The 25781-nt window shown below is 49.2% G+C and overlaps 1 protein-coding gene across 4 annotated transcripts; it reads left to right on the top strand.

The window, feature by feature from the left end:
* Positions 1-1398: 1398 nt before the first annotated feature.
* Positions 1399-21521, top strand: RNASEH1 (ribonuclease H1). Of its 4 annotated transcripts, none has more exons than XM_057558463.1 (9): positions 1399-1597; positions 2787-2902; positions 6043-6207; positions 8204-8303; positions 9133-9187; positions 9552-9636; positions 10131-10255; positions 11377-11467; positions 17429-21521. In XM_057558463.1, the coding sequence occupies exons 1-8, from the start codon at positions 1467-1469 to the stop codon at positions 11461-11463; spliced, it is 864 nt and encodes a 287-aa protein (XP_057414446.1). In that variant the 5' UTR covers positions 1399-1466; the 3' UTR covers positions 11464-11467; positions 17429-21521. The 4 variants fall into 4 exon arrangements, 3 of the variants coding, with proteins under 3 accessions (XP_057414446.1, XP_057414445.1, XP_007195748.1); XM_057558462.1 differs by lacking the exon at positions 17429-21521 and adding an exon at positions 12492-14730; XR_003621811.2 differs by lacking the exon at positions 17429-21521 and having other exon boundaries at positions 9556-9636.
* Positions 21522-25781: the final 4260 nt, after the last annotated feature.

Here is a 25781-nt window from a genome sequence, read left to right on the forward strand (position 1 = left end):
AAACTTCCAAGGCCTGGCCTGTGCTCATCCAGAGGCTACAGGAGCTCCAGAGGCCCCGGGCAGAGGGGGAATGAATGACCGTCAAAAGAGGGGCTGCGGTCATCCTGAGAGCAGTCACGGGGGCATCCCTAGCTTTCATCATATATCTACAGGAGAAGAGATGAGATGATCTATCATTAATTGATTTTTAAGGACAACGTTTTTGAAAGAAGCTACCTTGAAGTGCAATAAAGATAGGGATGAGGAATGGACTAGAGCCAATTTAAATTTAAATTAGGAAAGTTGAAATCTTTAAAATGGATGTTCATTGAGTTCACAGGCAAGAACACACTGACCACACCTTTGCTGTTCCTTCTTCCTGGAATATCCTACTTCCTTCTCTCTGCCTAACTCACCTGAATGAACTCTCCTTTTATCCTTCAAAGCCTTACTCAGGCACTATCGTGTTCCCTGGCCCTCCAGGCAAGGGTGCTCACTCTCCCCTGCCTGGCACACACTTTGCTGACGTCCTCTATTTGTTCACAGGTCTATCTCGGGATTCCTTGGTGCTCAGACTGCCTTAGTCAATTCTGCATCCCCCAGGGCTTGGGTAGCACACAGTGCGTGTTCGATAACGTTTGTTGAACTGCAGACTTCAAGAAAATTAAGTAAAGTTAGTTTGAAAAGCAAGACGTGTCAATGGAGAGGACTTGGAAGTCAGTTTGCTTACAGAGCAAAATGTGAAATACTGGGCAGAATTCTAAGACACTGCCTTTCCAACTAAATTTTCCCCTTGGGTCGTAGCGCGTTAAGTATTGGACATCCTACTGGTTACACACCGGCCTGGGTGGGGTGGGGAAAAGGGCCACCCCCTTGAGCGAAGCACCGAGGCGGCGGTGGGATGCAGCGCTCACACCCCCTTCCCCCTCTCCCTCAGCGGCACCCACCCCTCTTTTCCCTTTGTGAACCCCATTGTCTTTCCGGCCACGACAACAGCGAGCCAGTAAGCCAGCCCATCCGCGTGCTTGGCCAGTCCTGAGTGCACCCCGCACCGCGGGAGCGCCCCAGAACCACGGGAGGCCGACGTCGGGGCCCGTGGCCGGGCGTCCGATGCCCACCGCGCAGAGCCTGCAGCGCCCACCGAGCGCGGGTAGCCGCCCGAGCTACTGCAGGCGGCGGGGATTGGGCGAAAGCCGAGCCGCTTTCCCACCCAGCCCGACCGGTCCTGCCCACACCGCCCAGACCCCGCCCAGGCGCCCCTATCCCCGCCTCTGCCCCTCCTTAGGCTCCGCCCCCGGGACCTCCGCCCAGGCTCCACCGTCTCACTGACTGACAGGAAATTGACGAATCAGAAAAGCGCGACTCTGGGCCCCGCCCCAGGTCCCGCCCCTAGTTGCGTCATCCCCCTGCGCCGCCGCCGGAAGTCCGGCATGAGTGATGACGGCTTGTGGCCGGGATAAGGGGTTCTCGCCGGTGGGCAGTGAGCGATGACCAGGCTCCTGGGCGTGGCGCACAGAGTGGCTTTGGCTGCCGTGCGTTGCAGTGGCCGCAGCTGCCGCGGGCTCGCCATGTTCTATGCCGTGAGGAGGGGCCGCAAAGCCGGGGTCTTCCAGACCTGGTGAGGGAGCCGCGCCTCCCCGGGAGCGGGTTTAGGGTGGCCGTCGGCGGCCCCGCGGCGGGGAGGCGGCTGCCACCCCCGGAGCGCACGGCCCTTGGCCTGGAGTCGGCGCGCGGGGGCCGTGACATGGGAGGCCTCGACTCCTCTTCGTTTTTGCTGGGAGTGTCAGAAACGCCACTTACAGTCTGGGGTGGCCAGAGGCCTCTACTTAATCCTTTTTCCCATCTGTCACAATGAAAGAGTTTCCACAGGGTTACACGTGGTGGAACTCAATGCCTAATCTAATCTTACGGGTGTTTTTAGAAAGGGAAGGTTTTTTTAAATTAATTAATTTATTTATTTTGGCTGCTTTGGGTCTTAGTTGCTGCGTGCGGGCTTCTCATGGCGGTGGCTTCTCTTGTTGCGGAGCACGGGCTCTAGGTGCACGGGCTTCAGTAGTTGTGGCTCGCGGGCTCAGTAGTTGTGGCTCGCGGGCTCAGTAGTTGTGGCACACGGGCTCAGTAGTTGTGGTGCATATGCTTAGTTGCTCCGCGGCATGTGGGATCTTCCCGGACCAGGGCTTGAACCTGTGTCCCTTGCATTGGCAGGCGGATTCTTAACCACTGCACCACCAGGGAAGTCCTAAAAAGAGAAATTCTTGTAAACTAATGTTTGTATCCCTATAACAGTCCTTTGAGGTAGGTGGGATTATTCTCATTTTTGGGTGTAGTTACCGTGGTCAAGAAATTCTTGGGGCTAGTAAGTGACAGATGTAGGACTTGAACCAGGTGTTAAGACTCCATAACCAGGACTCTTCCCACTGTATGATATCAAGGTTTATTATCAGCCTTTGTGTGTGTACATGAGTGCATAGTGTTTCCTTGTGCAGCTAGGCTACTGAGGAAGAAGCATCTCAGAAGCTGGCCTTTCTGTTGTAATGAAATGATTGAAGACCCCCAAATTCTAGTGTGCTTTGAGGAAAGCCTTATGGTGCAGGTGTATTGTCTGGCTGGCACCTAGCATGACACAGGGTGAAGGGTTGGACGTGCAAGATAAGACTACAAACTGTAAGGCGTGACCCTTTGCCCCCAAGGAGCTGACAGCCCCAGCCCTTGTCACACTGTTCCCAGCCTAAGACAAGGATCCATGAAAAAACAGGGTGACAGAGGGAGGGAGGAGCTTAACACTTTGTTTTGTCACTTTGTTTCAGGGATGAATGCAGAGCCCAGGTGGACCGGTTTCCTGCAGCCAGATTTAAAAAGTTTGCCACAGAAGAGGAAGCCTGGGCCTTTGTCAGAAGCTCCGCGAACCCTGATGGTTCAGAAGGTAGTCACGACTCACATCATTGTAACATTTTAACCTATTCAAAGCCTTTCATATCCCAAGTGTCACTTGATCTGTATAGCTACTCTGTCAGCAGATAGAGAAGAATATGATTGTTTCCATTTTTCCATTTTACAGATTAGGAAACAGGCTGAAAGCAATTTAGCATAATGACTCCTGTTGGTAACAGTATTGGAGACAAGCCAGGACTCAGATCTCCTGTTCCATTCAGTGTCCTCACTATACTTAATTCCATCTTTTAAAAATACTTATTCTTGGGCTTCCCTGGTGGCGCAGTGGTTGAGAATCTGCCTGCTAGTGCGGGGGACATGGGTTCGAGCGCTGGTCTGGGAAGATCCCACATGCCGCGGAGCAGCTGGGCCCGTGAGCCACAACTGCTGAGCCTGCGCGTCTGGAGCTTGTGCTCTGCAGCAGGAGAGGCTGCGATGGTGAGAGGCCCACGCACCGCGATGCCGAAGAGTGGCCCCCGCTCGCCACAACTAGAGAAAGCCCTCGCACAGAAACAAAGACCCAGCACAGCCAAAAATAAAATTAATTAATTAATTTTAAAAAAAATACTTATTATTGGATTGAATGGGCTCTAGTTGTAAAATGATCACTGTAGTTCTTTTCACAGTATGCACCTGTATGGTGTTTCATCTTTACCTAGGATAGAGTCACACAATCGGAATTTCCTCCAGTTTCACATGTTACCGGAAGTAGACTTAATTGAAGTTTAGGGCCCAATATAAGGGACATCAGGTAGGCAAGACTGAGGGTGGCTGCTTTAGAGCACAAAGGTTTAAAATGTAGCCTACCTTGAAGAAGTGTTTTTCATTAACTTTACTCACAGACATTTTTTACTACAGTGGATGAAGAGTGAGAGGAGGATATTTTAAATCAGCTTCTTTTGAATAGTCTCTCGAGCCCACTGAGATGCTCGAGCCCTGAACAGGTGCTCCTCTGGGGTGTCATGACACTTCTGGACAAAGCAGGATTCAGGGAGAGGCAGATCACGCTAGGAATCTGCCCTGAAAGGCAAGCTTCCGAGGCAGAGGAGACACTCACTCCTGGTGCAGCTGCTTCACCCTCTGTTTCCCAGCAGCTTTTAAAGGGGGTGTGATGTGACAGTTCCGTTTTCTACCCAGGCGAGAAATCAGCTTGGGATAGAAAGCTAGTGTGCAAGTACGACTCTTGTCTTGGTTGGGTTCTTAATACTTCTTTTCACGGGTTTTTCGTTTTAACCAATTAGTAATTTATTCATATCTCAATTCTTCCAGTATCAGTATGTTTCTGTTTATTAAGTTCTCCAAGTCTTAAGGCAAGGTCGTTTTTTATATCTGTGAATCTGCTTTTCTTAAAACTTTACAGAGATCTCCAGTTAGTGACTTACATAATGTATATAAATGGGGTTTAGCATCGTGAATGTTTGAGAGCCGTACCAGAGCAAACCTGTTAGCCTCTTTCCCAGTTTTTCTCTTAACATTACATTTATCCTTATTTGGGGATTACTGAGCTATTTGCTAGTTATTGTGGTTTATATAAGTTGATTTTAGGTTAATTTACTTAAAGAAAAACCACAATTTTGTGAAGGAAAAATTATCTGACAACCATAGTATCCTTTTCCTTCAAAGTCATATCTGTTCTTCAACAACTTTCATTTCAATTTAACTTTCTCTGTTATAGTAAATAAAACCGATTATTTATATCAATATTAAAATTCTGCAAAATTGCACTTCAGCCTGTACCTCTGGGGGTGCTTCTGCAGAGCACCTGCGGGAGTATTTTCAAGGTCAGTATGAGGTGACACCAGTACAGCAGAGCGGACATGTCGGTACTGCTCTGGACGTGGTGGCGCTCCCCTCGAGCTGTGCCTGGCTGACCTGAGCATTCTTCAGAGAGGTGTGGGCTGAGAAGCTATGCCAGGCGAGAAGTTCCAGCTTACGCCTGCCTAGTCGGTGCTCAGTAAATGCTGGAGCACCGTCTCTCCACCCCTGGTTTAGGGGTTTAGAGCAGAAAGTGCACTCTGCGGTGTCAAGTTGAGGTTGTTATTTTGGAGATGCAACGAGTTGCTGCTTGTGTGTTTCTAGTTCCACTCCAGAAAAGGGTAGCGTAGGAAAAGCTGTTTCAGATCACCTCGTGCTGGGCCTCACTTTATAGCAGCTGAGCGGGGTTAAGTCAGTTGACTGAGTTCACAACTGATAAAAGGTAAAGCTCAAATTGAAACTAGTTTTTTGAATCCTGGTCTAATTCATCTTCTGCGTCAGCTGCCATAATTATATGAAAGAGTGAGTGAGACGCAACCTGAGTGGGTGTGAGAACCCCTTGGGGATTAGGATTACCCTCAGGTCCACCCCGGCGGGGCCACTGCCGGGAAGCTCTCCAACAGTGCTGTCCCTGCAGGGACCCAGTCCCATTACCTTTTGGTGTCTGTTTCCCTTTTTTAATATGTCCCATTATCTGTTCTCACCTTAGATATGAAATTTGGACCCTTGTTTTCTCTGGAGAAAGAGCCCCTCAGATTTTCGAACTGTCTGTGAGCGCTGAAGGGTTCAGCACCCTTGGTATCTGTTCTGCCTCCATCGAAACCAGATTTCTTTTTTTTTTTTTTTTTAAATTAATTTATTAATTTATTTATTTTTGGCTGTGTTGGGTCTTCGTTTCTGTGCGAGGGCTTTCTCCAGTTGTGGCGAGCGGGGGCCACTCTTCATCGCGGTGCGCGGGCCTCTCACTGTCGCGGCCTCTCTTGTTGCGGAGCACAGGCTCCAGACGCGCAGGCTCAGTAGTTGTGGCTCACGGGCCCAGTTGCTCCGCGGCATGTGGGATCCTCCCAGACCAGGGCTCGAACCCGTGTTCCCTGCATTAGCAGGCAGATTCTCAACCACTGCGCCACCAGGGAAGCCCCAGATTTCTTTTTTAACAGCAGCTTTGCTCTAGTCTTCGTATTGCCCTCACTGAGCTTATTGTGGAAAATTTAATTTCCCAGGACGTGAGTGTCTGAGGTGGTGTGGCCTGTCTTAAGTCTTTCCCTCTATAGAGCCGCATACGGGGGTATTTAAGCCTGACTTAGTGAAGTTCTGGATTCTCAGTCATTTCATGTTGTGTCCATTGTTTCTGGCTTTTGAGTAGACTCTACCTTTCAGGGCAGAAAAATAAACGTGTACAGGAATCACAAGTGAAGGCAAACAAGCGACTTCATGAGCCCTTGGATGAAGGTGAAGGTGAAACCACAGAGCCGTGTGCAAAGCACGTGAAACAGAATGCAGAACCGCTGCCTTCAGTGAGCAAAGACACGTTTTCTTATATGGGTATGTCTTTCTTGGATTTTTAAATTTTTAATACAGTAATCATATAAATATATTCATGTGTAAAAACTTTTCCCACTTTCTTAATGAGGGAAATTTGAACTGATGTATAACATTCTTTTTTTTTCCCTCTTTCTTTTTACATATTTATTTATTTGGTTGTGTCGGGTCTTCATTGCGGCATGTGGGATCTTTCGTTGTGGCACGTGGGCTTCTCTCTGTTTGTGGCGTGCAGATTTTCTCTTCTCTAGTTGCGGTGTGTAGGCTCCAGAGCACGTGGGCTCTGTAGTTTGTGGCACGCGGGCTCTCTAGTTGAAGCGCGCGAGCTCAGTAGTTGTGGTGTGGGCTCAGTTGCCCCAAGGCATGTGGGATCCCAGTTCCGCAACCAGGGATCGAACCCACGTCCCCTGCATTGGAAGGCAGATTCTTTACCACTGGTCCACCAGGGGAATCCTAAGGTCACTATTTTATAATTGATCTAATGCTGTAGAATTATTAGAATTTTGGACATTCATAGGAAAATCGTTATATAGTCTATGCATGAAAAACTCTTTGGTCTTTGTAAACACCAGTGTTCCCTGTGCACACGGTATTCCTGGTCACTAAGAAAATGCCACAACTTCAGCTCTTGAAATAAGAAAGGCCCTAGACAGAGCTCCTTTATATAATTGGTTGACACCAGCATCTTAACCTTTTACATGTAATCTTTGCAAAACAGAAGTGATCCTACCTTATCCTGAGAAACAAGATAGTTGTGAATTTCTCCTCTGCCTTTAGCTCCAGGAATCCAGTGTTTATATTAAGTAACTTGATGGTACGTGAGTCTCCTTTTTGTCTTCTACATGTATGAATAGAAGATAAGAATAAATAGCATTTTTTATATAAGTCAGTGTATTTGTAGGTTCTGAGGTTTTCAAGGAAAACCAGAAAATGTTTGGTCAAACTGTATGAAAACTGTATAAATCAATTTTTGCAGTTATGTGAAAAGCAAAACCAAATGGTCTTGATCTGATTATTTACTGATAGCAACTGAAGCAGATGTTTGTGGGGCGACTGGGAGATGGTCCGTTTCCAGTGCGCTGACAGTTGCCTGAAGCGCGGGGGCACCTGGCACGGCGCCTGACGGCCACTGGCAGTCACACGGAGTCAGGGACCAGGAAGGGCTCGTGTTGAGCGTCACGTTCAGTTGAACGGAGGAGCCCTGCCCGGCGCCCGTGTTCTCGGACTCCCGGCCCCACTCCGGTTAGGAATGTGCTCCGCTAGCATCTCACCTCGTCCCCGCTTTGCCTCTGCCTGTTCACTCCGCCCTCCTTTTCACACGTCCCTCACGGAGCACGGCCTCCGTTTGCTCCGCAGCCCCGCTGGCTGGCCGCCGGCACCCCGAGTTCCCCTCCGCCCTGCCGGGTGCTCTGCCGCTCATCGGCGGCCTGAGGGTGGCCTCGTGTCGCTCCTTCTCTGCCTTGCTCTTTACCGTGTTGGTGTGTTGATCAAACTCTCTGTCTTGATGGAAAGAAGCAAAGGCGGGACCACAGTTCACTAGTTGCAAAAGGACCAAGAAAAAAAATTAGGCCAACATTTGTCGGAGGACTTGAGCTTCTGGCAGGCAGGTCATCATCAAGGCACTGTTGTCTGCAAGGGCAGCTCCTGGGGGTGAACGTGGCCTTCCCACACTGCCCCCCGCACACACGTGAAGAGAGGGGCAGTGGCTTTGTTCGTTGGTCTCTGTAACAGGGAATGTAAACAGCAGCGGGGTTTACAGAGCGATTGCCTTCACCTTTAATTCCCCCCGGCAGGCAGAACCGAAATAGGAGTGGATTCCAAGCAAAAAGCGTCAAGTGCCCCATATAAGGCATTGGTAATGTTTTCCTGCACGGAAAGCTTCCAAAGCATAAATACTCTCTCAGTTTAAAATGCTAATTCAATCGTAGTAAGTTTTTAGGTGAATTTCAGCTTTTAGTAACGGTGATCCGGTGGCGCTCACTAAGTTTCCCGCTTACAGGGCACTCTGTCGTCGTCTACACGGACGGCTGCTGCTCCAGTAATGGGCGGAGGAGGGCTCGAGCAGGAATCGGTGTTTACTGGGGGCCGGGCCATCCTTTGTAAGTAAACCAGAAAAGCTGGCTTTTATTAAGCTTCACATTTAACCGAATCATATTCCAAAACTTGGGAAAGACTGAGGCAGGATCCGCTTACTGTTTGATTATTTGGTAGCGTTGGCAGGGGTAGTGCCAGAGTCCCATGTCCCCGGGAGATGGCTTTGGCAAGGATGCACGAGGGCCAGGTCACCATACTGGGAACCCTGCGTGCCCCTACGAGTCTTGAAGATGAGTGAGCTTAGAGGTGGCCCGTGTTTTTCAAAAGGCACAAAGTCAAGGTGATATGACGTGAGATCATTCAAATACACCTGCCCCCAAGTATGCAAGAACTTGAGTAGTAACTGACAGCTGCAGAATTCAGTGTGAAAGAGGGGTTGGGTCCCTGTGAAGTAGCCACTCACCAGTGTCCAGGGGCCTGTGCAGCCCTGGGCGAGAGCAGGGTCAGCTGCACACCACTGATGCTGTTCTCGAGCCTCCTGGCCTGTAAGCCCTTCTGCCTTCACTTCGATGTTCGCTTAGCCTGGAACCCTCTAAGGGGTGGCCAGCTCGGGTGGCATGAGTGTCCGCGGGTTTAGTGCCTGCCCAAGACCACATGCTAGTGTATTTCAGGTCCAGAAATTAAACCTGGCTTTTGCCTTCTGGTCCAGAGTTCTCCTACAAGACCACACCATGGCACTTTTCAATAAAATGTTAGTATTGTTGGTTTGATTTTTGTATGATTTCATATTTCAAGTAAAAAAGTATAGAAGCCTGTTATCATTTAAGAGACTTAAGGAATCACTTTGAGAATTAGCTTATAATTTTATTTTCTCTTGTACTGTTTTGAAACCAGAAATGTAGGAATTAGACTTCCTGGGCGACAAACAAACCAAAGAGCAGAGATTCATGTAAGTTATCAGAGGTATTTTTCCACTAAAAATGTAAGTTTATCATTCTTTACCGTTGACTAGAACGGTATCAATGTACTTTCTACTCTCTGTGTGTATGAGATACTCCGAGTCCAGAAGAAACTTAGTTTGGGGCTAGTAACAGTTCTGAAGAACAGGAGTTTTCTAGAAAAATTATAAAACTTGTTTCAAATAGATGTCTAAACAGGAGAATTGTATGTGTAGCATTATTTCACATAGACAATGTTATCATTACGGTTAGCACAGGAAAAGGAGTTAGATTTTAAATTTTTTGGTAATTGTGAACATCGGTGTCGAAAGTTGAACAATTTCTGCAGCATGACAACTGATTTGTATCTTCAAGGCAGCCTGCAAAGCCATCGAACAGGCGAAGGCTCAGAACATCAATAAGTTGGTTCTCTACACAGACAGCATGTTTACTATCAACGGTAAGCGTTTACATTGGGCTTCTTCTAGGGTTTTTCGAGTACATACGAAGGGAAATAGGAATTTCCTTCCCCTGGAGGAGGTGCGGCATCAGGGCAGGACCCAGCCGGTGGAGGGGCTGGCGCTGGGCGTGTCTGGCGCCAGGGAAGCCTGTGCTGCTCTGGTATGTGCCGCGGAGGCATGCTTTGCCAGGCGCCGAGGGCGTGGCCGCGAGGTAGAAGCTGTGTGCGCCCTCTGGGGGTACCGTGCGTAGGGCCCGTGGGGTGGGTCCTGGGGGCGCTGATGAGGCTGGAGGGGGCGGTGCCTCAGCCCGACGGCCTCAGGGCAGACACGGGTGAGAGTTAAGGGACAGGGCGAGCCAGAGCACGGCCCCAGTAAGGAAAGGAAAAGTCCAGAAAGCCACTCAGGTACACGTGGAGCAATGGTCAGAGGGGAGTCTAGGGAGGAAAAAATACCAGAACGTTCGAGAATAATGATCTGTGAGTGTTCCTTCCAGGCATCACTAATTGGGTGCAAGGCTGGAAGAAGAGTGGATGGAGGACAAGCACAGGGAAGGAGGTGATCAACAAAGAGGACTTCATGGAGCTGGACAGGCTTGTCCAGGGCATGGACGTTCAGTGGGTGAGTGTTGTCTTAGGTGGTCACCGCTGTGGCCGTTACGACCAAATGAAGTAAACTAGCTAGACAGTTTAATGGTTTCTGTGAGTGATTTGATGACTTCAGTTAAAATAGCAGGGTCCATGGAATTGCTGTCGTAGTGTGTGTTAGAGCACAGTGGAGTCTTTAGACCATCATCTGAGTAATGCTGCTCTAACAGGCGGGTCCTGCGTGCAGAGCGCTGGGTCCCGGTGCTGAGACTGAGGGGCTCTGGGCTCTCCACGTCGTCCTCGCCCAGCCACACCTCACACTGTTAGAGTGACCTGTGTTCGTCAGCCTCCTGGTTTCTTTGGAAGCAGCCATAATGTCAGTTCAGGCTAATTTATGATGTATCCTCTTAAAAATATAGTTGTGTGATTAGACCTTAGTAACATGATATTTTTTCCCAAAATGGAGGTATTTTTCTTACAGTAGGTCACTTTTATTAAAATTACCTTTTCTAACAATACAGAGCAAGTTAAATGGCAGCCATTTTCTTAACCCTACCGTGCTCTCCCAGCCCAGGACCCTGATGACCGTTTGGCAACCTGACATTTAAACATGCCTTTCAGGGAGTTCCCTGGTGGTTCAGTGGTTAGGACTCTGCCCTTTCACTGCCAAGGGCATGAGTTCGATCCCTGGTCGGGGAACTAAGATCCCACAAGCCATGCTGTGTAGCAAAAAAAAAGCAAACAAAAAAACCCCCAAAACTTGCCTTTCAGCACCATAAGTGCAAACAGTGGTTAAATCACATGAGCGCATCCCTTTGTAACAGCACTGAGGGAGAATCAGGTGTGTGTGTATGTCGTATATGTATCCATCCACACGTCTGCTCTGTCCAGAAAGCTTGCCAGGTCCCACTGTTAAGTGGGAAAAAGGCAATACAACAGTAAAATCCAATTTGTGGAGAAACAAAACGGGATTTCTGTCGGCGTATCCAGCGCCCAAGTGCGTTGTGCTGTCAGAATTGTGCTCAGGAAGAGCTGTGAAGGGAGCCTTCACACTTGTCTTCTCTGAATGGTTGACGTGTTTTACAGTGAGGATGTAGTCATGTGTTGCTTGTGTAAAAAATTAGTAAAAATAAAAGGAAACGTTTTATTTAACAGATGCATGTTCCTGGCCATTCGGGATTTATAGGCAACGAAGAAGCTGACAGATTAGCAAGACAAGGCGCGAAGCAAGCTGAAGACTGACCAGGTCCTTTAATTCTTGGAACAACTTGAGCCAGTGGCTGTTTGTCACCTTTACTTACTGGCGTGAAAAATAAAACTGGAGGCTGGACCACTGCAGTCGATGGGCAGACACAGCTTTCAGACTAAATCAGAAAGGCAGGCTGGTGGTCCGTGGCATGTGCCTGAAAGGTGGTTAGATGTGTCATAAACTGAACATCCTTTGAGATTTGAGAATTATTTGAGGTTTTGTTAGAAGTACGCTTTATTGGGCTTGATACCGTTCTCAGTAGCTTTATTGCAGTCTAGACAAAAGTGTTAGGGCTTTGATTTAATAAGGATGAGTAGAACATCGGTTTAACAATGCAGGCAAGAAGCCTAGAAGTGTTCTAAGAGTTCATTTACCCTACAGTTGGCAGGACTGAGTCATGGTTTTTAGGTGGGCTTGTGCCTACGGGCGGATTGGAGGAAGGCACGGGTCCCTTGCTGGGTGCCGTCTGCCAGGGCCCACGCCTGGGCAGAGGGAAGGTGGGCTGGTCTTACCTGGCGGGGCACTGTGATAGGGCCGCCTGCACACGGGCAGCCCTGGCTGCCCGACCGTTAGATAGCAACAGTCATAACTTCTAAAGGCCAAGATTGTAAATAAATGTTGTAAAATTGGGAGTGCTATTTTTGTTAAAAGCACTATGCAAGTTAAAAAAAAAGTTTGACGTGACTATTTTTATCTTTTATTACCTTTTTGTCATAAAAACATGCAGAAAACGATACAAAACAAATGTATAGCTTATTGAATTGTTATTATAAGGTGAGTACCCTTGTAACTACCACCCAGGTCAAGAAGTAGAACTTTGCCAGGTGCCCAGAAGGCTCTTCACGTGCTCCTCCAGTCACAGCACCCCCTCCCTCCAGAACTAATCCCGACTTGTACAGAAATGACTTCCTTGCTTTTCTTTGTGGCAGTTTTTATAGTCTAGTCTACTCTTTTTTTTAACTTGGTATTCCTTTTTTTTTTTTTTTAAACTTGATATTTCGTAAGTCTCTTTAATTTACAGGTTCCACCTCAATCTCTGTTCTCCTTGCGGTTTATCTGTTGAAGAGCCCGAGCCATTTGTCCCATCGTTTCCCACTGTCAGTTTTGTTGCTCGCGACCCAGAGGCGCTGTCCAGTGTCTTACTGTGTCCTCGGTGTTTCCTGCAAGTTGGCGGCTGGATCCAGAGGCTCGATGACAGGCAGCCTCCACCCCTCGGGCGCGTGTGGTACGTGCTTTCGTCAGAGGGCAGGGCGCTTTTCATCCTTTGGATGTTGGCGGCTGCCAGCGCTCAGGGCGCAGGCCCATGAATTAGGTAGCAGAATGCTGATATGCTGTTACTTTTGCTTACGTTTATTGGCTGGAACAGTTTTAGAAGATACTTCCCCTCACCTAATGCTGGCGCTCAGTGTAGAATTCACGTACAAAAGGCGGGATAAATGCTAAGGTTGACTCCTGGTCATCCTAAAAAGGTAGCCCAATTAGGGGTTTTTATTTATATATTTTTATAACGTGAACATATGTATATGTCATGAACTCATGTACTTAAGCCTGTTTGATGGGTTTCGGTCCATCGCAATTTTCCTCTTTATTGAACCCAAATTGCAGCAGCTTTGGCCTGTAGGAGGGAGCCTCTTCAAGTTGGCTCTTCATTTCTTTTGAAATTCATATATGTACACATGCGTGCACAGATACACACTGACCACACATAGACACACTCACACACAGACTGTGCACACGGTCATAGAGAGCTTTCTTGCAGTCTGATGTGTCAGGGTGTTCTAGACCCATCTTGTACCTTTCCTGCTCTAGACCTGGAATTGGCTTTTTCTCTAAGGATCTGTAGTTTCTTTTAATGGCAAAAAGAGGTATTTCAGATCCTTGGTGCTCATTGCTACAGGGTTGGTTGTTGTTTCTAGGCCTAAAAAATACACACGTGTGCGCACACACATTTAAAGAGAAAGTGTTTTCTGAGCTCATGTTGACAGTCGCAAAACAAACTCAGGATTCCAGGGCATTCAACCCTTTCCATGTTACAGCTGTGTCTGCTACGCTGAGATCCTGGTTCTCAGGCTGTGGGACTACGGAACAGAATGTTCCGTAATTACACACTTGCTTGTTCTGCTTTAACGTGCGCTACGTGGACAGTAACCCTAATGAACCATTAATTACAATGAAACCAGCACTGGGGCCACGTCGTCAGCTGTTCCATAGTAAAATCTCTCCCCGCTGCCCTCGCTCAGTCTTATTTCCATGTACTTAATGCTCATAGCCAGTGTTCAGGTCAGTGTTAGCCTGGGAACCATACTCCCTGGGTTTCTGTATGTTGAATTCAGCTTGTGTCCTTTATACTTGAAGTTTTGCAGAATATGAAATCCTTTCCTACGTTTTCTTTCCTTGAGTGTCTTAAATATTCTGTTTTCTTCCAGCATAAAGTGATGCATGAAAAGCCTGATGAATCTTATTTTCTTTCCAAGTCACGTACTCTTTTTGCTTAGATGTCCAAAGGGTTTTTTCCTCTTTCTCAAGTCAGCAGTTTTATTAGAGTGTGTCATGTGTTGGTGGCCCTGGGTCAGTGTTTGCAGGTATATGGTGCGCTTTTTCTGTATGTATTTTCAAATCTACTGTTTCAAGAAAGTTTCCTTGAATTGTGGCCTAGTGTTCTGTTTTATTTTTTGCTTTGGTTTTCTTTTTGGGGGGACCCCTGTTATCTGTATGTTGAAATCTGATTTACCCATCTTCAGTATTTGCCACTTCATCTTGAATCTTTTATCTGTCTTAGATTGCTTCCATGTCTTGGCTGCTGTAAATAATGCTGCTATAAACATAGGGTTGCACGTATCTTTAGAGGTCTGTTTTCAAAGAGGGCAGTTAAAGGGAAGGGGTGTGCTGACCTACGGATTCCCCCTGGCAGAATCCCTGGGTCCAGGAGGGTCCTTGCTCAGCTGAGGCTTTTGAATCCCACCCTCTGTCCTCTCAGTCCACGTCCTCTATAGCCAAACATGGACCTTCTCCAACACCACGGTGTCCTCTGTACCAGGGGTCTATATGATGAGCAGGGTGCCCCATTCTGATAGGCGACATGCTTCAACCTAACACTTTAGAACCCGGGGGCCAACTGAATGTTAATGTCCCCAAATTCCTGTGTTGAAGCCCTGACCCCCAGTATGGCTCTATTTGGAGATGGGGGTGTTTGTCTCTTTCTGTTATGAGTGCTTGTCTTATGTTTTGTTCTTGTGTGTTTATTAAAGTCTGATGGGCAAGTCCTGTATTGAGATTATTGGGTAGCAAGAGGATGAAATGTAAAAAGAAGTTGGATTCAAAACAAGAAAGGATAGAAAGGTTGTCTGGTTCTTCTCCCCATCATACCCCAGAGAAGCTGCACCCTTTATGGTGTTTTTTAAAAGGCTCTGGAAATCTTGGATCATTCAGTTACAGCCCCTTGGCCACCACGTTATCGTGGCACAATGTGACGGGTCTTTTCATAAGGCCATGTAGCTTCGCCCTCCGAAGGGCCTGTGTTCAGGGCTCGTTGTCAGTAGCAGTGAATCTGCTGGGCCTCCCCTGGGACCTCTCTGTGAGCAAAGTCACGGATTAGCTTGAGTTTGGGAGCGCGACGCTTTCCCTCTTCCTGCTAAACCCCCCGTGGCATTCACCCCCGAACCCACACAGACGCATGCAGGACAAAGGGTGAGGGCAAGAGAACATTTCTTCCACAAAGACAGAGAGACCGCCAGCTATGATGCAACCCATCCTGAGGTTTGACCAAGATGCAGGGTGAGGCTGGACATCTTTTTATAAATTTATCAGCCGTTTGCATACATGATTTCCCATCTAAAGAAGGTGATATCACACTTTATTCAGGCCTCCTCCTGGGTACTTCAGAAGAAGCAGATGCATAGCATGGTGACTCTAGTTAATAGTACCGTATGGTATACTTGGATTTGCTAAGACAGTAAATCTCTCATACACACACACATTTAAAAAGGTAACTGAGGGCTTCCCTGGTGGCACTGTGGTTGAGAATCTGCCTGCCAATGCAGGGGACACGGGTTCGAGCCCTGGTCTGGGAAGATCCCACATGCCGCGGAGCAACTGGGCCCGTGAGCCACAATTACTGAGCCTGCGCGTCTGGAGCCTGTGCTCCACAACAAGAGAGGCCGCGATAGTGAGAGGCCCGCGCACCGCGATGAAGAGTGGCCCCCGCTTGCCGCAACTAGAGAAAGCCCTCGCACAGAAACGAAGACCCAACACAGCCATAAGTAAGTAAATAAATAAATAAATAAAAATTTAAAAAAAAAAAAAAAAAAGGTAACTGAGGTGATGAGTGTGTTAATTAACTTGATTGTGGTGATCATTTCACAGTGTAGACATAGATCATCACATTGGCCCAAAATAGAGCCCCATAAATATAGTCAAGTGATCTTTGACAAAGGAGCAAAGGAAATACAACGGGAGCAAAGATAGTGTCTTCAACAAATGGTGTTGGAACCATTGGACGTCCACACGCAGAAAAGTGGATCTACACTTCTCACAAAAATTAACTCAGAATTTTTCACACACCCTAAATGTAAACTATGCAGAACTATGAAACTCCTGGAAGATAACATAGGAGGAAACCTAGATGACCTTAGGTATGGTGATGACTTTTTAGATAAAAAATCAAGGCACGGGACTTCCCTGGTGGCACAGTGGTTAAGAACCCGCCTGCCAATGCAGGGGACATGGGTTCAAGCCCTGGTCCAGGAAGATCCCATATGCTGCAGAGCAACTAAGCCCGTGAGCCACAACTACTGAGCCTGCGTGCCACAGTTATTGAAGCCCGTGTGCCTAGAGCCCGTGCTCTGCAATGAGAGAAGCCACCGCAATGAGAAGCTGGCGCACTGCAACGAAGAGTGGCCCCTGCTCACCGCAACTAGAGAACGTCCGCGCGCAGAACGAAGCCCCAACGCAGCCAAAAATCAATCAATCGATAAATTTATTTTTTTAAAAAATCAAGGCATGATCCATGAAAAAGATAATTGATAAACAGACTTCACTAAGATTTAAAAGTTCTCTGCAGAAGATAAGGTCAAGAGAATGAGAAGATAAGCCACAGACTGGAAGAAAATATTTGCAAAATACACACCCGATAAAGGACTGTTAACCAAAATAGAGAAAGAACTCTTAAAATTCCACAGTAAGAAAACATACAACCCAATTGAAAAATGGGCCAAAGACTTCACAGACACCTCACTAAAGGAGGTATGTAGATGGCAGCTGAGCACATGAAAAGATGCTCCACATCATATGTCATCAGGGAAATTAAAAGAACAGTGAGAGACCACCACACAGCTCTTAGAGTGGCTGGAATCCAGACGCCGATAGCACCAAACGCTGGTGAGGCTGTGGAGCAGCAGGAACTCTCATTCGTTGCTGATGGGGATGCAAAATGGTACCGCCAATTTGGGAGGAAGATTCTTACAAAACTAAACATACTCGGCATATGATCCAGCAGCTGTGCTCCTTGGTGTTTACCCAAAGGAGTTGGAAACTTCTGTCCATACAAAACCTGCACATGGATGTTTATAGCACCTTTATTCATAATTGCCAGAACTTGGAAGCAACCAAGATGTCCTTTCGTATGTGAATGAATAAACAAACTGTGGTCCATCCAGGCAATGGGATATTATGTAGAGCTAAAAAGAGATGACCTATCGAGCCATGAAAAGCCATGGAGGAACCTTAAATGCATGTGACTAAGTGAAAGAAGCCAGTCTGAAAAGGCTACGGACTGTGTGATTCCAACTGTGACATTCTGGAAAAGGCAAAACTATGGAGACAGTAAAAAGATCAGTGGTTATGGGGGTGGGGTGGGGCATCGTGGAATAGGCAGAGCTCAGGATTTTTAGGGCCGTGAAAATACTCTGTACGAAACCATAATGATGATACATGTCATTATCCATTTGTCCAAACCCACAGGTTGTACACCACCAAAGTGAAGCCTAAGGAGAACTGTGGACTTGGGGCGATGGTGCTGGGTCAGTGCCGGTGCATCGATTGTAACAAACGTCCTGCTCTGGGAGCGGGTATGGATAGTGGGGCGGTCTGTGGGGGGAGAACATGAGAATTCTCTGTACCTTCCTCTTTGCTGCCAACCCACAGCTGCTCTAAAAGCAGGCTTGTACACTACACTTTAAATGTATACAATTTTATTTGTCCATTATACCTGTGGAGGGGGAGCTGCAAAAAATGCAAACAATGTGTTAGATGAATGAAGAAAAACGGAAAAGAAACAGTATTCCCACAGCATCTTCAAAATTGCTAGCAAGTCTGTTCCAGGTGAATCTCCTTTTCAATGCAGTTATTAAGACTGATTATCATTTTTGTATAGAAGAGCCACTGTCTTCTGAAACGTTAGGAATTCCAGCTTGCTAGGCTCTTACTCTGTTTAAAACTGCTCCCATTAACTTCCTCGAGTTGTCTGGTATACAGTCCCGTCATCTAACAGTCATCTCGTTTCTTCTTTCCTGTACGTTACGTCACTTATTACAGTCTCGTGTCTGATTGCCTCTCCTGGCACTTCCTGACTGTTTCCCGTTCAGGTGAGAAGCGGCGGGGAAGGAGGGCATCAGAGCAAACGTCTTCAGTTACGTGTGCTTTCAACCTTGTCAAGTGTGTGGTGTCGTCTCACACTTATTTATCTTTGGCGTATCCCACCATCCAAAAGCACACTGTCGAGTTTATTTCCTGTAGTCGATTTTACAAAGGATAGTCCCACGGACGCCATGGCCCCCAGCCTGTGTCCCCTGCCCCGCCTGCACCTCTGCCTTTCACGCCCCCTTGGTGCCCAGGTTCTGCACACGGCCAGCCCCCCGCCTCTGCTGCCTGCCTTTTCAGATGCTGCCGCAGCTCCTGCTTTCTCCTTTCTCACTGTTGCTCAGCCAAGAGGACTCCTTGACCTCAGCCACCCGGCCCGGAGGTGTGCACCATGGTGGCCCTGGCTGAGGGGCTGTGCTTCCCAGTCTGTGGGCGGAGGCACCCCACTGGGCCGCAGGATCTCTCCGGGGAGCTTAAGGTTCGGAGGGAAACACAGCCAGGCTGCAGCCTGGGGAAGCTCGCGTTCAGAGTCAGACCACGCCTTCCAGTGACTCGCCCCCTTGCCAAGCAGGCGTTGGAGTGGCTGCTGACATAAGGAGCCAGTACTTGCCAGGACCGACCGAAGGCCACGCGTCCACCCTGGGAAGGGTCTGCCGGGCCCACGTCCCGGTCGTCTGCAGGTGTGTTTGCTAAGGAGTGAAATAGAAATTTCTTTTGATATATGTGGATTCTCTTTTCTGTGTCCACCCTGGGAAGGGTCTGCCGGGCCCACGTCCCGGTCGTCCGCAGGTGTGTTTGCTAAGGAGTGAAATAGAAATTTCTTTTGATATATGTGGATTCTCTTTTCTAATGACTAAGTTGCTGGGCATAAATATTAGTTGTTTAGACCTAACTGTTCATCCAGGAACTGTCAGGTATTTGTTTGGGCCTGAGGGGGGCCATGAAAACATTTTCTGAGACATTAAGGAGGCAGTGAATGGAGAGAGTTCCAGAAGCTGTGGGCTCTCCGGGTAGTTTTCTTACTGTTCCATATAAATCATTTCCTGCTTGTCTGTCTTTTCAGTTGGAATGTGAGTTTCCTGTTTGGGGGAGATTTTACATTTTTGCGTCTGTAACAAGGGCCTCTGTCGCACCTGTGTTCCCTCTGGGGTTTAGACGTGTCCTGTCACATCCCAGTGCCACGTGGGCCCTGCCAGCATCACCTGGTTGAGGGCCATGGAGACTGAGAGCCCCCAGGGAGGGCGATCCCAGCACCGCAGTTCAGCAGCTTGAAGACGCTCGTTATTTGAGGTTTCAACATCTCTGAATCTGGGGTGTCTTGTGGTCAGGGGTGTGTCTCTCTTTAGCTGTCTCTTCACTCCTCAGGGGCCGTGAAATAACTGCACTGTTATGGTTGGGGGGTCTTAGATGTGTTGGAATAGGCGACTCAATCCACAGGCAGTGTCTCGGGTTTGGGGCACTGGGGTCTTCCCGCAGCCCATCCTGCCCTGAGTGTGGAGGAGCTTCAAGCAGAAAACAGACCCAGCCGCTGCGCATCTCCTGGAGGGTGTCCGGGTGCTGAGAGCTCCCGGGTGCAGAGGCCACGTGCTCTGAGTCTGGGAAGCAGGCTGGGGTCAGGGGACAGGACACGCGGGAAGAACTGCCCCCACCTGGGGAGAAGACAAGACGGGGGGCCGCAGCGGCTTGGTCAGGGGCAAACAGCACTTCTTAGACAAACGTAAAGTAATCAGGGCCCGGCTGGAGGACGTGGAGCTGCATGTGTGCACGGGTGCTGCCGTGGGCTGAACTGTGCCCCAGAAATTGTTATGTCAGAGCGCTGGTCCCAGCACAGAACGTGGCTGCGTTTGGAGACTGAGCCGTCAGTGAGGTGGTTGCATTATAATGAGGCTGTTTGGGTGGCCCTCGTCGCACAGGGCTCGAGATGCACTTGCAGTGGGAGGACCGCGTGAGGACACAGCCAGCAGGCGGCCGTCTGCAGGGCAAGGCGAGAGGCCTCCCAGAAACCAGCCCTGCCGGCATCCTGATCTTGGAGCCCCAGCCTCCGCAACTAAGGGGAGGGAAGCCTCTCTGCTTAAGCCCCGGGGCTGTGGTGTTCTGCTGCGGCAGCCCGAGCAGACGGGGGCAGATACATACATGAACGTTTGGAGGATTCCATTCCAAAACAGAAATGGCGACCGCAGGTGGTGGGGTCATGATGACTGCAGATTGTTGACTGAGTTATTGTTGCTAAGTTTCTCAACTAACTTGTGTTACGTGTTTAATACAAGGACATACAAATTGAACGTAAACATTGAGGAAGAATCACCTCACACCTGTCAGAATGGCTGTCATCAAAAAGAACACAAATGGGGACTTCCCTGGGGGTCCAGTGGTTAGGACTCCAAGCGTCTACCGCAGGGGACACAGGTTCGATCCCGGGTCGGGGAACTAAGATCCTGCATGCCGCGCAGCCCAGGCCGAAAACAAACAAAACCCCACAAATAAAAAAATGTTCGCAGGGCTTCCCTGGTGGCACAGTGGTTAAGAATCCGCCTGCCAATGCAGGGGACACGGGTTCGAGCCCTGGTCCGGGAAGATCCCACATGCCACGGAGCACTTGAGCCCATGTGCCACAACTACTATGCCTGTGCTCTAGAGCCCGCGAGCCACAACTACTGAGCCTGTGAGCCATGACTGCTGAGCCCGTGAGCCACAACTACTGAAGCCCGTGCGCCTAGAGCCTGTGCTCCGCAACAAGAGAAGCTACTGCAATGAGAAGCCTGCACACCGCAACGAAGAGTAGCCCCCGCTCGCTGCAACGAGAAAGCCCACGCACAGCAACGAAGACCCAACGCAGACAAAAATAAAAAATAATAATAATAAATTTATTTTTAAAAAATGTTGGCGAGGGTGTGGAGGAAAGGGAGCCCTCCTGCACTGCTGGTGGGAATGTAAATTGGTGCAGCCACTGTGGAGAACAGTATGGAGGTTTCTCAAAAAACTAAAAACAGAGCTCCCATGTGTAGAGCTGGAATTCCGGGCTTTGTGCCCCGGCCTCTAGTCTGCCAGCTCTCAGTTGGGAACTTGTGCTGGGCCTGGGCGGGGCTTTGGGTGGAGCTGGGAGGGACCCCAGAGCCCGTAGTGAACAAAACCCGGGCGGAGCCTAGAGGAAGCCGGGCCCCAGCACACGGCGGCGTCCCCCCCGTCCCCCACCACAGCAGGGAGCCGCCCCGGGCTCAGCACGCGGCCCGCTTCCCGCCTGCGCTCACCCTGGCTGGCTCCGGCGCCTGTGCGACACAGACAGCTGCCCGATGGGCACGGGGTTTCCAGCCTGGACCCTCCCCAGGCCCGGGCCGACTCTCCTTGGCATCTGCCCTCGGACCCCTGGCAGACCCGTCAGACGTGCGCACAGCGGGGCAGTCGGCTTTGCCCGCGCCCAGCCCGCCGCGCCCGAGCCTTCCCCACCTCAACGCGGCGCATCCCCTCCCTCCGGGCGGGCGCTCCGGCCGAAACCCTGGGAGCAGCCCTGACCCCCATGCCTGGTCCGTTCCCCGTCACATCCTGTTGGCCTTCATGTAAGACGGAGGCAGAGTCGGGCCGCTGCCCCTCAACCACAGCAGGCCCACCAGCCCGGGACCCAGCTCGGGTCCTGGCTTCCTCCTGCCTCCCGCAGGCTATGCTCAGCCCCCCTCGCACGCGGGGGTCGTCCTCCCCCTCCCCCTCCCTCCCTCCCTCCTCCACGCCCCTCCCCCTCCCTCCCTCCTCCACGCCCTTCCCCCTCCCTCCCTCCTCCACGCCCCTCTCCCTCCTCCCCCGCCCCCTCCTCCCCTGCCCCCCGCACCGCAGCCCCTCTGGGCGCCGGGACCCCGCCCTCAGGCCCTGCCCTTGCTGTTCCTCAGCGGCGCACTTTCCCTCCACCAGCCCGCTGACCCCCTCCCTTGCCTCCTCCCTACACCTGTTCAGAGGTTATTTAACCTGGAGCCTCCCTGGCCACGCCTCAGACGAGTGCAATTCTGCTTCCCTGTCCCCTGCGCCAACTCTCTGTCTCCCTCTCTGTCACCGTCACACACACGTGTGCGCATACACACATGCACAGGGCTGGCACTTTTCTTCCTCTTCACCTGTGTCGTGGTCCTGCCACCATCTGACCCACAGGCTGTTGCTTTTCGCTTGTCCCCCTTATTCGAACTTACGCTCTGTGAAGCCAGGGAGTTTCTTTTCCTGTTTGGTTACTGTTGCATCCCAGGGCCTAGGGCAGCGCCTGGCACAGAGCAGGTACCCGGTAAATATTTGTTGAATGAATTGCAAAACAGAGCCTTATCTCAAGGGTCTGAGCAGAGCAGAAAACCAGGGGCAGGGACTTCCCTGGTGGTGCAGTGGTTAAGAATCCGCCTGCCAATGCAGGGGACACGGGTTCGAGTCCTGGTCCGGGAAGATCCCACAGGCCGCGGAGCAACTAAGCCCGTGCGCCGCAATTACTGAGCCTGTGCTCTAGAGCCCGTGTGCCACAACTACTGAGCCTGCGCTCTAGAGCCCGTGCACCACAACTACTGAGCCCAAGTCCTGCAACTACTGAAGCCTGCACACCTAGAGCCCGTGCTCCGCAACAAGAGAAGCCCACGCACCGCAACTCGCTGCAACTAGTGGAAGACCGCACGCAGCAGCAAACACCCAATGCAGCCAAAACTTTTAAAAATAAAATTAATTAATTAAAAAAAAAAGAAAACCAGGGGCAGGCTCTCGGCGGGAAGTAGGAGATTCGAAACAGGATACAGCAGGCAGACTGAGGATGGGGGAAGGGGTGGGGAGGGGCTGGGCCGGCTCTGAGAGGACACCAGCTCCCGGCTGACTCCTTCAGGGACAGCTGGACCCAACCCAGCGTTTAGGCGATCAGCTGTTTAAGGGCCCAGATGTGCTGAGTCACTGCATACTTGACCGGTGGGAATCTGTCACTTCGGCAAAAGTTTTACTTTTCATCAGAGTGAGATTTGCTTTCTGAAAATTATCCTTATAGTTCAGATTTCAGTATCTATTATTTATACAGTCTTGTGGTTTTTATTACTAAGAAGATTTAGTCCTAATACTTTACTCAGTTGGCCTTCTCGTGTTTCTGCTTCCTACCCCCAACATGGGTGGGGTTAAAATCAAAAACAAACGGAGGCCAGCCCTGAAATTCCCCTGAGCAGACAAAACGACTTTGGCCACACAAACAAAGCTTAATATAGCTTATTTTGCAAGACCACCTTGACCTGGGTCATTTCTTGCTTAGGCCTCTGCAAATCACGGGCAAAACTCAAATGGTTTCCCCCAAGTTGGTTATGAGGTAACCACTGACCAACTCCCTATCTTTTAAAAAAATTCTAGTATTATAGCCAGTCACTGTGAAGAGTCAGCAGTCACGGCCGCCTTGCTACACCTGCTGCTTTATAACCATACACCCAAGCTTCCTTCTGTGTTTGTTTGTTTTTAAATTTTTATTGGCGTATAGTTGATTTATAATGTTGTGTTAGTTTCAGGTGTACAGCAAAGCGAATCAGTTAGGCGTGTACATATATCCACTCTTTTTTAGGTTCTTTTCCCATATGTGTCATTACAGAGTATTGAGTAGAGTTGCCTGTGGTATACAGTAGGTCTTATTAATCTATTTTATATATAGTAGCGTGTACATGTCAATCCCGATCTCCCAGTTTATCCCTCCCCACCTTTTGTGCTTTGGTTGGAGTTTTCCTGGTTTTCAAACTCTTTTTGGTGTGTGCACAATAAATTTTTACTAGTTACCACTCTGGTGCTGCATTGGTTTTACTTCTGATATTTCTGAACTTTTGACAGTGTTTACCAGAGAATGTTCTGTGGAACACATTTAGAATTAGTGGATGCCACTCTAGAGTGGGGACAAGTTTTGTCACCATTAGACAATTTCTCCATGACAAACATCACCAGTTTTCAGAAGAGAGATAACATCAGCAGAGTTTCCTCAAAGTGTTTGACCTCAAAACCCTTTTTTTTGGTCATTTTCCTCAACATATGTGACTTGGAACACATTTGGGGAAAGGCTTTATTGGAACAAGTGTTTAGGGGACAGTAGGATCCCAAAGATGACAAGTGAAGACAGGAGAGGTGACCTCACACTGGAATAAACATTCGGTTTTATTTTCATCCTGGAGGCACGAAGGTTTGGGATAATTCACTGACATGCTGTAAATACGCCTGCATTTCCCCCCCAGGAAAAGGAGGCTAAGGCTGTGTGGATGTCTTCGACCTCATTTCAGAGATGTATTAAGATCAAGAGAAACGTTTTCCTTTTAATTAGTTTGAACAAAATTTTGCTGACTGGGGCCTCTAGGCAGCTGGTCCTGAACATTCCTTCTTTGTTAAGAAATCCAGACTCGTGCTCCCTTTTTCAGCTGAAAAAATTTACATGCACAGATGGCTTGTTTCTCAGTTCAAAATCCCAGAACTTTTTGTAAAAATTAGTATCAGGATTTTTCAAATATACACACAAAAAGGAACAGTTTCACAGGCGTCCAATTGTCAGTCACCCAGCTCCATTCTGGTAAAGTTCTTGTCCTTTTATGTGCTGAGTTAGTGAACTTGCCAGGTCTTCTTGACTTGTGGGATCTGGGGCCGTCCCACTGGTTTCATTCCGTAGGTCTTACTGTTAACCCTACATTTATTGATGGATGGACCCTTGTGTTTCACAAAAAACTTTTATTTCTAGCTCTCGCTTTTAAAATGCTCTTGCAACAGTGCTTTTCGCCCAGGTGCTCTTTTGTAGCTTCTAGCTATTGCCATGTCCTCCATTATTTATTACACCCAATCTCCCTGAGCATTCTCTATATTTTCCGGAAAGCCTTCCAGGTTCTTCCATTTAAAGACATTCACTCAAGTTTGGCCCTAATGGGAGAGGAGTTTAGACAGAGCCTCCTGCCGTGGAATTGGGTTTGCTCTGGCCTCGCCAGGACTGGGCTTAGCCTGAGGGCCCGGGAGGGACGGGTGTTGAGCTGAAGACACGAAGGATGAGGAGCCGAGAGCCCTTTTGCTCGTCTCTTTTATTCTCTCTTAATTAGAAACTCTCCAAAAGCAGGAGAATCTGGCAGTTTGTATTTGTCGTGAGCATCCGCTATGCCGTCTGCCCAGCTGGTCCTTCTTTCCTGGGGCCACGCTGTCTCCCTGCCCATCCTGAGGCTGTGATGGGGCTGCCAGGCTCGGGGCTTCCCTGACGGCTGCCCACGTGGCCACAACCGGGCCTCGGGCTCCCACAGAGACCCACGGCGTGGACACGTGGCTCGTGCTGGGCCACCTGGAAACTTCCACGAGACCGGATGTCCAGACACTACATCAAGAGCTCCTTTTCCCTGAATTACAAGCAAACCGTTTCAGAGCTACTGGTGGCTGTTTCCTGACATGTACAAGCAGCTCATCCCGGTGGATGAGAATTAAGCCAAAGCACAGAGAAAAGCTAGTTGGGATGTGGAGAGAGAGACAGACAGACAGACACAGGCAGAGACAGACAGAGCTGTTAAGTTCCTCCGAGCCCCAAAGCCAGTTGCGCTCAAGGCAAGGGATGCTCTAACCTTTCTCAGTATTGTGAGCCAGGACCTCTGTTTTGTTTCATCTGCTTAAGCAGCTTGTTGGATTTCTGTCACCTGCACCCTAAACAACAGAGCTGAGGGCTGCATTTTTTTTTTTTTTATTATTGAAGTATAGTTGATTTACAGTGTTGTGTTAGTTTCAGGTGTACAACATAGTGACTCAG

The sequence above is a fragment of the Balaenoptera acutorostrata genome, chromosome 12, assembly GCF_949987535.1.
Source record: "Balaenoptera acutorostrata chromosome 12, mBalAcu1.1, whole genome shotgun sequence".
NCBI lineage: Eukaryota > Metazoa > Chordata > Mammalia > Artiodactyla > Balaenopteridae > Balaenoptera > Balaenoptera acutorostrata.

Bases quoted from the DNA above. Each gene is read 5' to 3' on its own strand.
- RNASEH1 (XM_057558463.1), top strand. From the start codon at position 1,467: ATGACCAGGCTCCTGGGCGTGGCGCACAGAGTGGCTTTGGCTGCCGTG. The intron at 9,637-10,130 runs GTAAGCGTTTAC...TGTTCCTTCCAG, and splicing joins CAGCATGTTTACTATCAACG to GCATCACTAATTGGGTGCAA. The intron at 10,256-11,376 runs GTGAGTGTTGTC...TTTATTTAACAG, and splicing joins AGGGCATGGACGTTCAGTGG to ATGCATGTTCCTGGCCATTC.